This window comes from Antechinus flavipes, chromosome 1 (genome assembly GCF_016432865.1).
Source record: "Antechinus flavipes isolate AdamAnt ecotype Samford, QLD, Australia chromosome 1, AdamAnt_v2, whole genome shotgun sequence".
In the NCBI taxonomy this organism is placed as follows: Eukaryota; Metazoa; Chordata; class Mammalia; order Dasyuromorphia; family Dasyuridae; genus Antechinus; species Antechinus flavipes.
Window position 1 is genome coordinate 335,206,374 of NC_067398.1, and position 12,854 is coordinate 335,219,227.

Genomic DNA, 12,854 nt, shown 5'->3' on the forward strand with positions numbered 1-12,854 from the left:
TGTAAATATACTATTCAGTTATGTTTTATATTTTGCTCTATTTTATGGATGAGTTCATTCTATTCACATATATAATTATGATTGTAGTTGTTTATTTCCCTCTTTCTTATCCACTTTTATTTTCTCCTCTTTCCTCCCAACCACCATCTTTACAAAGATGATGGTAGTAAGAGGAGTGTGAGGAAACACTAATGAGCCATAATTGGAATCCTCTTTCTTCCAATCTAGTCCCTACTCTTGACCCTCTAACCTTTTCTCTGCATCATGCCCAGGAATAGGTACCTCCTTCCCCTTCTTCCACCTGTACAGCTTCATTTTATGTATTATTTTTCTCCATTAGGATGTTAGTTCCTTAAAGGCAAGAACTTTTTTCCTTTTGAAACTTGTAATTCCAGGGCTTACCATAAGTGCCTCAAAATAATATGTACAAATCAATGTTTGAAGGCCTTTAGAATTGTGGATGACAAAAAGACATCTTGTTCCTTCCTATTTATGTACATATGCTATCTCCTCTTTGAAAACTCCTTAAGTACAAGGACTGGTTTTGAGTTTTTCTAAGGGTTTGTCTGACAAGAAATATTTATTTATTAGTGCCTATTATGTGCCAGGCCTTTTGCTTAGCAACAGGGATATAAAGAAATGAAAAAGAAAGTCCCTGCCCTCAAGGTGCTCACTATGTAATATGGGAGACAACATGCAAACATGTACAAACAAGATATCCAGAGGATAAACAGGAAATAACAGCAGAAAGACACTAGAATTAAAAAGAATTGGGAAAGGCATCAGGGTAGCTGAGGGAAAAAAGCCATGAAGCAGAGCATTCAGCCAGAATCAGCCAGAAAAGATCACCAGAGTTGAGAAATGAGTGTCTTGTTCCAGCAATAGCATGAAGGTCAATGTCATTGACTGGAAGAGTATCTAGAAGTAATGACAGGGGCATAATGAAATGTTCTGAACATTTAACAGAAGATTTGGGGAGCTGAATGGAGATAGACTGAGGAGGGGACAGATTAGTGTCAAAAAGACCCACCAGTAGGTTACTGTAATAGTTCAAGTATGAGGTGATAAATACCTGTATAAAAGTAATAGTATCAATGAAGAATATTTAAGAGATATTGTAAAGATGAAATCTAGAGGTCTCAGCAACAAATTGGATTAGGGGGGAGGGGAAAAGGTAAGGGAAGGATTGAGAGTGAAAAGTCAAGGATGATATCTGAGTTGTGAAACTGAGGAAAAGAGAGTATCAAAGAGAAAAGAATGATCAACATTATCAAAAGCTGCAGAGAGGTCTAGGAGAATAAAGCTGGAGAAAAGAACATTGGATTTGACAATTCAAAGATTATTGGCAACTTTGGAGAAAACAATTTCAATAAAATGAAGAAGCCAAATTGTAGATTTTTAAGTAGGAGATAAGGAAATTAAGGGGATTAGGACAGCAAGTGCTTAATTATGGGAATGACTGAACTACACTGACTCCATTTTGTAACTCAGTTCTGGGGCTAATTCAGTTCCCTTTCTATTCAATTATGGGTCTGGTCCAACTTCTGACCTGTTAGAAAACTAAACTCTATTCAATTACTGGAATTGAGAGAAAACTTTACTAAATTATTTAAATTTAGTCCTTGTGTGGCTGGGAAATTGGACCATCCACTACTTAGACACCCTTAACTAAAGACCTAGGTTATGCTGACCAGAAACCCAGTCAGATCCAAAGATTGATGCAAGTTACCAACAAATGTATCTCAAGCAACACATATATCTTATCTGAAAAATAGCCTCATATTGATCAGTTATTGTTTCCATGGGGCCAGCAAGATGGCACAGTGGGGAGAGCATCTGCCTTGAATTCAGGAAGACCTGAGTTAAAATCTAACCTCAGACACCTCAGACACTTAATACTTCCTAGCTGTGTGACCCTGGGCAAGTCACTTCACCCCAATTGCCTGAGCCAAAAAAAGAAAAAAAAAAAAAAAAAGGAAAAAAGAAAGTTATTGTTCCCATGTTCCTTTGATTGTTTTAGAGATATTATAGGGGAGTGGGATTCCTTTTTTGATTCACAGAACTATACCAATTCACTCTCCCCCCTGTCAATTTGGGAAATCTTTAATTTTTTAAATCCAATTAGAAATCAGATTATCAAACGCTGTATCGTTCCCTTTTAATTAACTAATCCTACTTAATTGTTAATATATAAAAGTCTATCCCCCACTAGTATTGGGGTCCAAGCCTTAAGTGAAGAGGTTTGGTCATGGATAGGCAATGGACACACAATGCTTAAGAAATTGATATGCTACAAAGATTGAATCCATGTTCATCAGTCATTTCATTTTTCATATACCACAGAGGAAAGGAAGTGAAAGTACCTACTATAGAGAACTTTCTCAAAAAGTATAGCCAAATATGGAATATTATTGTTCTGTAAGAAATGACCAGCAGGATGATTTCAGAAAGGCCTGGAGAGACTTACATAAACTGATGCTGAGTGAAATGACCAGGACCAAGAGATCATTATATACTTCAACAATACTATATGATGATCAATTTTGATGGACCTGGCCCTCTTCGACAATGAGATGAACCAAATAGAGCAGTAATGAATTGAAACAGCTACACCCAGCAAAAGAACTCTGGGAGACAACTATGAACCACTACTAGAATTCCCAATCCTTCTACCCTTGTCTGCCTGCATTTTTTATTTCCTTCAAAGGCTAATAGTACACTATGTCAAAGTCCAATTCTTTTTGAACAGCAAAATAACTGTTTGGACATGTATACTAATATTGTATTTAATTTACACTTTAACATATTTAACATGTATTGGTCAACCTACCATCTGGGGGAGGGGTTAGGGAGGAGGGGAAAAATTGGAACAAAAGGTTTGGCAATTGTCAATGCTGTAAAATTACCCATGCATATAACTTGTAAATAAAAAGCTATAATAAAAAAAAAAAGTACAGCCAAAAAAGATGGACAAGATATAGGACAAAAGCCAGAATGATTTTACATCAGTAAAAAATTTTCTGAGGGTAGAAAAAACATGGGTATGTTTCTAAGCAGTGGTGAAAGAGGGAGGATGACAACGGAGGCAATCTGCTAGAGGAGTTCCATTGAAAAAGGATCACTTATACAACTAGATGGTTCGTCTTAGCAAGAAAGGGCTACTACTTCTTTATGTGTGACAGAAGTGAAAGAGGAGAAAAGTAACAGAAGGAATCTGACATGAGTTGAGAAAGGAGGAATTCACAGTAAATGGCCTCAACTCTTTCAGTAAAATATAAAGCAAGGTTTTCAATTGAGAGGGTAGAGAGACAGGGAGTCATAGGTTTGAAGAAGGATCAGAAGGTTTAGAAGAACGGGGGAGAGTGGGACGGTGAATTGATAAGGGAGGTATAGGATGACTACCTGCCAGCAATGAGTCTTTTGAGGATATGTACCTTACATGTGTAATAGATCCAGTCACTAATGAATGATTTTTTTCCACTTTTGTTCAACAACACATGTATAGATAGAAGGAAAAAGTGTAAACAGTGGGAGTCATCCAAGGCCAAAGCTTAATAGGGCACAATCAACAATATGTAAAGGAGGCAGAGACTAGAGGATAGTGAAGAGATGAAGTGTATCATTAAGTATTTAAGCTGGAGATAGGGGAAAATGGCTAGTGCAAGGGTGATGATCTGAGAGAGAATTGAGGGATCAAAGGATGTGGAGGTCACAATGGAAGCAGAGTTTGATTTGATATGGGAAGGCAGAGGTAGAAAGTCAACAGACTGTGATCAGTTAAGACAATTTCAGAGTTCCCGAATGAGGAAGTGGTACACTTGTGGGTGACAGGAAAGTTAACCATCTCTGTGTATGGTTGAGGTAGATGGGCCAGAAAAGTAGATCATGGGAAATAAGTAGGTTGAAGAACTGGGAAGTCAGGGTATTTGAGGGGGGTATCAGTATGTATACTGAAATCCCCTAATATGAGGGCAGGAGTTGAGGAAGAAAAGAAGACTAAGGCAAGTATTCAAATCAATGAGGAAGAGGAATACCTGGAAGTCTACAGATAATAGCTACCAAGATTTTGATTAGGTAGAAGATCAAAAGAAGAATTATCACAATACTTAGCATGTGGTATTTAATAAATGTTGATGTGGGAGTTTATTTACCATAAAAATATGGGAGAAAAGACATACAAATAATACTGTAACATAAGATAATTGGGAAACCAGAATGTATTAAAAAAACAATACAGAATGCTATGGTCTCTATGAAAGATATGGCATCTGAGGTAACATTGGATGATGACTTGAAATTAGACAGGTATAACAGGGGTAAGGACATCCAATAGAAAAGACAGGAGTGGGGAATGGATATTATAAATAAGTAAACAGCATAAGTAAATCCATAAATACAGGAAAGCACATAACATATTTCATATACAGAATATCCAAAGCGTAATAAAATATGAGAAGAAGCTGAAGAATGAAGAAAAGTTCAAATCATGGAGGGCCTTGAAAGTCAGGAAAAGAAATATGATTAATTAACTTCAACTATCTAGAGTAGCAACAAATAAGTTAAATATCAAAGAGATGCTTTGTGCCTTTTGTTAGCGTCACATGGCAAAATAGTCAAGATTTACTTGTAGTCAAAAGTTTTAAATGGAAGGAGCAGTCTTGGTTTTGTTAATTTAAGCTAACTCCTATTTTCTTCTGAGAATTTGCTTTTGTAAAAAACATAATTATTAACCAATTAAAACATTTTAAATGAAAGGAATGTTCTTCACTTTTTACTAGTCAATTCATATTAATTCCTATGTGTAGATTGATAAATTATTTTCACAACATAAAAACTTTTCAGTGACCAGCAAAAACAAGAATACATTTAATAATAAACCTTTCACATAAAATAATAAACTGGTAGTTAAGGTAAAAGGGGAGAGGAGGAGGGACAAAAATCAAAGCTAAACAGAGAAGCTTAAATCAAATCTATCATATACTGAAGGAGCCAGAAACACTAAAATTATACTCAGGAAAAAAAAATGTAGACTACGAGAAGGACCACAGTAGGAATAGGCATTAGTAAAGATTTATTTTTTCTAGCAATCCTCTAAGTTTTGCCATCTTAGGCCTCGCCGAAATAAAGCTTTTAAGAAGGAAGGTGGAGCTGAAAGACAACTAACAGATCTGCATGTATCCTTTAAAAGATAACAAAAGACTAAACCCGGTCCAACAGCCCCAAAATAGCTACCCCAGGTACTTTACTAATAATCTTCTTTATCTTTCAAAATGAGCTGAATAGCTATACTATGGTATTATTTGAGATGATAGAACAGGCTGAACAGAAATAAAGTGAGGTCAAAGTTCTATGAAATCCCTATCTTGATTGACTTTAAAATTTGTTCTGTATACTTGGATAGGAAAATGAACACCTATTTTTAGGCAACACACAATAATTTCCAGAGCAATTTTATTTACCTTCTCATCTTCACTAAATGAACAAATTTAACCTAGTTTTATAAAAAGTTTGAACAAATTTTGCAACTATAGTTACAAATTTGTTGAAATTTTTTTAAAATTCCTTGTTTTGGCAGTTTTCATACAATATAATTAAATCCATAGTCACGTGAAAAAATGTTCTAAATCATTACTGATTAAAGAAATACAAATTAAAACAATTCTGGGCCACCACCTTGTACCTTTGAGATTGTCTAATATGATAGAAAAGGGAAATGATAAAAGTTGGAGAGGATACAGGAAAATTGGAACATGGTGGAATTGTGAATTGATCCAACCATTCTGGAGAACAAATTGAAACTATGTCCATCCAAAGAGCTATAAAACTTTGCATACCCTTTGTTCCAGCAATACCACTACTAGATCTGTATCTGAAAGAGATCATAAAAAAGGGGGTAATAGGGACAGCTAGGGTAGAATCCCAGCCCTGAAGTCAGGAGGACCTAAGTTCAAATCTGGCCTCAGATACTTAATACTTCCTACCTATGATTCTGGGTAAGTCATTTAACCCCAATTGCTCAGCCCTGCCCCCAAAAAATGGAGAGGGGGGGGAAAGAACCCACATATACAAAAATATTTATGGCAACTCTTTTTATGGTGGCAAAGAATTAAAAATTGAGAGGATGTCCATCAACTGGAGAATGGCTGAACAAGTTGTGGGATATGAATATAATGGAATACTATTATTTAAGAACAAAATGATAAGCAGACAAATGTCATAAAAATCTGTAAAGACTTATATAAACGGATGCTGAGTAAAGTAAGAAGAACCAGGATAACATTGTATATGGTAGTAGTAATGCTATGAGATCACCAAATTTGATAAACAGCATAACTTTCACTCTTTTTTGCTTTCATGATTTTTCCCTTTTTTAAAAATGTAATTTAGAATTTACATGTAAATGGAAAAATAAAATACTATTGAGGAAAAATATATAAATAAACTTTTAAAAAATAACTTTTCTTAAACAAATTGTTTCCTAAAAACTATTCAAGTACAGAATGAAAGATGAAATATTAAAAAACCAGATTTAGAACCTCACCCAAAATATGAAGCTCCAATGTACATATTCTATGAATATTCTAATGAGCAGTTATTCATCTTCTACTTGAAAACCTTCAATCACAAGGAATTCACAACCTACCAACATTTCCTATTACATTTTCAAACAAACTTCTATAATACATTCTTCACACCAAAGCCAAAATATCGTCATCACAGTGTCACTCTTGGCAGATCGCACCATTGTCTATTTAATAAAGTATAAATTCTTGAGCCTAACATTCCAAGTTTTCCATAATCTGGTTTCAATCTAACTATTGAGTTTAATTTCACATGACTTCCCCTGTCCTCAGGCAGTATGCATTCCAGTCAAATTAGAGTACTCTTTAAACTTCTTTCTTTAATTTCAATTCCTTTGCTTGCACACCCTCACACCCATGCCCAGAACAACAAACTTCTCACCCTTAGACACCAATCTTAACTAGTAAAGTCCTCTTTCTTCAGGGCTCAAAACACAACACACCAACTTCACAAAATCTTCCCTGAACAACCCTCCACATTCTCCTACTCCCCTGCAAAAAAGTGGGTTCTCTCACCTTAATTTTCACAAAGAATTTCAGGGGCCTCTCCTAGATATACTTAGATCACTCTGAATTATTTGTGCAATCTGCATTGTTTGTGTTGTCTCCCAATAAAACTACAAATGACTGAGGACAGAGCCTGTGTATATTTGTCTTCCCATGGAAAAGTACAGAGAATTTAACCTAATAGTTTTAAAATGCTCAAATTGTTTAAAAATTTCCACAGTAAGGATATTATTAATAAATCATGACCTAATCCCACCACAAACTTAAGAAACTTAACTGCACTATCATCATTTAGATGGTTTGTGAGGCTCCACGCTTTTACTTCTATGAAATATAAAGCCTGAATATCATTGTTATACTATTAATTTCAAGTATAGAAGGATTGTTTTTATGAATTAATTTCCCCTCAATGTCACATTTTCATGGAGCCATAGTTGTGCCACAGTTCCCTTTTGATGTCCTGACCTAGTTTCCCTAATTGTCCTATTTAGTTACTCTGGCGTAGATTATAACCTTTCCCTCTTAATGTTTGATGAGATAAAGGTCTACCGCAGTTGCTCTGCCCCAAAACCTCAGGCTATAATCATTCCCTCTTAAATGGTTGATGAGAAAGGTTTTATATCTTTAGGTTATAATCATTCCTTCTTAATGTTTGACAGGATAAAGGTTTATCCATTTTAGATGTCATTAGAATATCAGTAACCTCTCCAGTACCTCCCTCCATTGTGTCATCCTAGGTGCGTCCCCCTATTAGATCATCCCCATCCAGGTACGTCCCCCATTATGTCATTGTTCTTGTTATCCTATAAAAAAGTTTGCTCGCTGCTACTTAGGGTTGGATTCTTTGAGATGGTACTCTTGTCCAGCCCTGGGACCAAGATCCCAGTATATCTCTCCATTTAATATTAAATTGGTCTCTAACTCTGTCTTGCTCAGTTTCTTGGCATTACCCCATTAAAACATTGGACTATTATATTTATAGCCATGAAAAGCATCATTCAACAAGTCATCTTTAAAGAAAATAAATCATTTCTAAAAACTTCTGGGAGCATCTTAAGCATCTTAAGATGTTTTAAGAGTTCTTACCATGGGTTTCCACTGGCCTGCTTCTCCAATAATAATTTCTTCTCATCCTCAGAAAACTGTAAGTCCAGCTCAAAAGAATTATTGTCCAGATCATGAATGTATTGGTCTATATTGCTGCCTGATCTTTGGGGCAGACTAGTCTCCGAAGCAGATAATGAATGTGAAGAAGTCGAAGATGAAACTTGCATGCAGCCAAACTGGCTTAGAAGATTGTCATACTACAGGGGAGAAAATGGGAAAGTCATTATGAATTTCTACTGGTTTACACTAAACTATTCATATGTCCCACATTTTAAAAACTGCACAAACATCAAATCCTCTCATAAATTATAATGTGCTTAGTTAAAAAAATTTTGTATCAAATATAAAATAGAAAATTAGTATAGTCTTAGAAATGAAAAAATTCATTAAGTCACACTGCAGATCCATATATATATATAGAAACAGAGACGGACCAAAAAACAAAATCGGATTTTGATTCCAGTTTTTCTGATTTTGTTGTTCAATCATTTCAACTGTATTCTTCATGACCCCACTGGGGGTTTTCTTATTAAAAATACTGGAAATGCTATGGCATTTCCTTCTCCAGCTCATTTTATAGACAAGGAACAAGGCAAATAGGATTAAGCTAGAAAGTGTCTAAGAAAATAGAGCTAAAGTTAGTAAAGTGAACCTTCCTTATTCCAAACCTCACACTCCAAGTGTTATAAGTAACAGTCAAGTGATGGCTCAGTTATCACAAAAACTTTGCTTACTTCAATGTGACACTGGCTATAAATGGGAAGACAGCCCTTTGGCTTGTCCTCTTTTCCTGCTCAGAAGGATGAAACAATATTCATACTATCAGACACAGGTAGTATATATGGCAAAAGGAAAATGGCAGTGAATCTAAAGTCAGAGGGCATACGTCTGAATTCTTGCTGTACTGCCTCTTACCTGTAGGGCTTCAACTAAAATTACAATCTCTCTGAGGCTATTCCGCAAAAATGACAAAGTAAATAAATTCTGGAATGTCTTCAAATTCTAAAATCCTATGGTCCCAGAATTCAAATATACGTGGTATAAAGACTAGCTTACAAAAACAAAAAAATTAAAAGGATTATCTCTTGTGCTTTCCAGCTAACTGAACGGGTATTTAATACACAACTGCTTTTTTCACTAAAGCTAGACAAGAACTGTACTGTTCAACACAGAAGAAATTGGCTAGCAAAACTAGCATGGGATAGAAAAAGTGTATGGTTCTGAACAAACATGGAGTAGAGAGAGAATTCTTTCTCTAGGTAATGTCATCTACTCAAGATTTGATTTTAAATCTGACCAACTAGTAACAAACAAGTAATAACAGTTCATATTTCTAAAGTACTATAAGATCTGTAAAGTATTTTCTTCATTAACAACTCTGTGAAGTAAGTAGTATAAGCATTAGTATCCCCATTTCACAGCTGAGGAAAAGTTATTATCTTGCAGGGGTCCTCAAACTAGAGCCCGCAGGCCAGATGCAGCAGCTGAGGATGATTATCCCCCTCACCCAGGGCAATGAAGTTTCTTTATTTAAAGGCCCACAAAACAAAGTTTTTGTTTTTACTATAGTCCGGCCCTCTAACAGTCTGAAGGAAAGTGAACTGGCCCCCTATTTAAAAAGTTTGAGATTCTTGCCTGATTGAAATATATTTCTTTTTCCTATAGCCCGCATATGCCCAGCCTACCCAACCCACCTCACTCCCAGGCTGCAGTCATCAGAAGTGTAACACAATTAATGTGAATAGAACCAAAATTACACTTGCTAAAGGATAGTTAAGGATATCTTGGGATAATAATCAGATTGGAACTTAGTACAAGAGTGAAATATAGAGCAAACTGGGGAAGATTTGCTCCACTTTTAGATAAAATGAGGTTAGTTAATATTGACTAAAAATATTGCATTTATAAAATTCTTTAAATTAAAATTTAAAATTTCTTGTATTTGGAAGCAAAATGGTGAAGCTAAGGATTAAATTTAGAATTAAAAGACTTAGATTCAACCTTGTCTACAAATTTCAGTCTTTTTTTTTTTAAATAATTATAACGTTTTATTGACAGAACCCATGCCAGGGTAATTTTTTACATTATCCCTTGCACTCACTTCTATTCCGACTTTTTCCCTCCCTCCCTCCCTCCACTCCTTCCCCCAGATGGCAAGCAGTCCTATACATGTTAAATATGTCACAGTATATCCTAGATACAATATATGTGTGCAGAACCGCACAGTTTTCTTATGGCACAGGAAGAATTGGATTCAGAAGGTAAAAATAACCCGGGAAGAAAAACAAAAATGCAAACAGTTTATATTCATTTCCCAGTGTTCTTTCTTTGGGTGCAGCTGCTTCTGTCACTGATCAATTAAAAGTGAGTTAGATTTTCTCTTTGTTGAAGAGATCCACTTCCATCAGAATACATCCTCATACAGTATCATTGTTGAAGTTTATAATGATCTCTTGGTTTTGCTCATTTCACTTAGCATCAGTTCATGTAAGTCTCTCCAAGCCTCTCTATATTCATCCTGCTGGTCATTTCTTACCGAACAATAATATTCCATAACATTCATATACCACAATTTACTCAACCATTCTCCAATTGATGGGCATCCATTCAATTTCCAGTTTCTAGCCACTAGAAACAGGGCTGCCACAAACATTTTGGCACATACAGGTCCCTTTCCCTTCTTTAGTATCTCTTTGGGGTATAAGCCCAGTAGTAGCACTGCTGGATCAAAGGGTATGCACAGTTTGATAACTTTTGGGGCATAATTCCAGATTGCTCTCCAGAATGGTTGGATTCATTTACACCTCCACCAACAATGCATCAGTGTCCCAGTTTTCCCGCATCCCCTCCAACATTCATCATTATTTTTTCCTGTCATCTTAGCCAATCTGATAGGTGTAGAGTGGTATCTCAGAGTTGTCTTAATTTCAGTTCTCTGATCAAGAGTGATTTGGAACACTCTTTCATATGAGTGGAAATAGTTTCAATTTCATCATCTGAAAATTATCTATTCATATCCTTTGACCATTTATCAATTGGAGAATGGCTTAATTTCTTATAAATTAGAATCAATTCTCTATATATTTTGGAAATGAGACCTTTATCAGAACCTTTAACTGTGAAGATGTTTTCCCAGTTTGTTGCTTCCCTTCTAATCTTGTTTGCATTAGTTACAAATTTCAGTCTTACTACTACCAATATGACTGAGATAATATCCTGATTACTTGCTCTTTTTTAGTCTCCATTCTGTTATCTGAAAGATGAGAGAAAAATCCTACATTTGTTCCAGGAAATATTTCTAATGTTATATATTTAATTTGCCATAAATACCATGCCATAACACAATGTACAAGATGTTAGCTAAATAAATAACAGACCAGCCTAAAGGTCATGGACCTAGGTTTAATAGAAGCAAAAAATATTAACCTCCCCCCCCCAAAAAAAAATCCAGAAATTATGCTCCATTTGATAGAACAAAATGCAGTAATATAACTCCAATAATCAAGCTATATTTTAATCTCACTAGATCTGATAAATTCTTGCTGAAGGATTTCCATTCATTGACAGTGTTCATTATTATTGTTAATGATAATAATAGGAGCTAACATTTATATCTCACCTACTATAGTACAAATACTACAGGAATTGTGCTAAACACTTTACAATTATTAGGTCATTTGCTCTTCACTACAAAGTAAGTACTATTATTATTCCCATATTGCAGATGAGAAAATTGAGGCAAAGTGAGGATAAGTGATGAAGACATAACAGCTGATAAGGATGAGAGACTAGATCTGAACTTAGGTCTTCTGGTCTTTAGGTGCATGCTAATAATTGTGTCATCTTGCTATGGTTCTCTTGCCCTCCCAATCCCTAACTTAAACACTCTCATTTTTCCAACAGTGGTCTCTACGTCTAATCCATTATCTATAAATTTAGTGCTGAAAATGATCTTAGAGGTCATCATGCCCAACCTCATTCTACAGATAAAGAAACATTTACAGGAATGCAGCAATTCAAAGGAACAAAAACACCCACCTTCACATAGTTTAACTTCATTTGATATTCATGGTAGCATATTTATGAAATCCCTTCAAAATGCCCTTATCTACTCTATGTCCTCCTTTACCTCACTTATATCCCAACCTTTACTCTCCTTATTGGCTTTAAAAATATTTAGCTTCTATTGTTCTTCATCATTTTTACTTTATTTACAATGACTTATAACAAGAGTGTCACCCACAAGCACACTAAACTTGGAACACACTTCATAACACAACACAGATTTTTATCTGTAAGATCTTAATTTCTGTGCTCCTCTCCCCCCATCATCATCAACAGCCTCAACAATAAACAGGGATTAAGTGTTTACTATGTGCTAGTAAATATTTACAATGTGCTAGGTATGTTGGCTGATCAATGAAAATACAAAAAAAAAAAAAAAAAAAAGGCCAAAATGTGGTCCCTACCCTCAAGGAGCTCGTATTCTAAAGAAAGAAACATCACATAAACAAATCTCAAAAGGCTCTATCAGTAAGGGAACCAGGATAGGTCCACCCTAAGAGGATAGAATATTAACCTTGACCAAAGCCGGGAGGCAAAAGTGAGAAAGGAGATAATTTCAGGCAAAGGAGACAGCCAGGAAAAACAGAACAGAAT

General features: G+C 35.4%; 1 protein-coding gene across 6 annotated transcripts in view; it reads right to left on the reverse strand.

Moving 5' to 3' along the window:
* The window catches only part of PDPK1 (3-phosphoinositide dependent protein kinase 1), a 135,181-nt gene that overhangs the window by 26,610 nt on the left and 95,717 nt on the right, over positions 1 to 12,854 (reverse strand). For all 6 annotated transcript variants that reach the window (XM_051968549.1, XM_051968554.1, XM_051968582.1 and 3 more), the window contains one exon: positions 8,175 to 8,392. In XM_051968549.1, the coding sequence (XP_051824509.1) occupies positions 8,175 to 8,392 (218 nt within the window). The remainder of the gene's footprint in view (positions 1 to 8,174; positions 8,393 to 12,854) is intronic.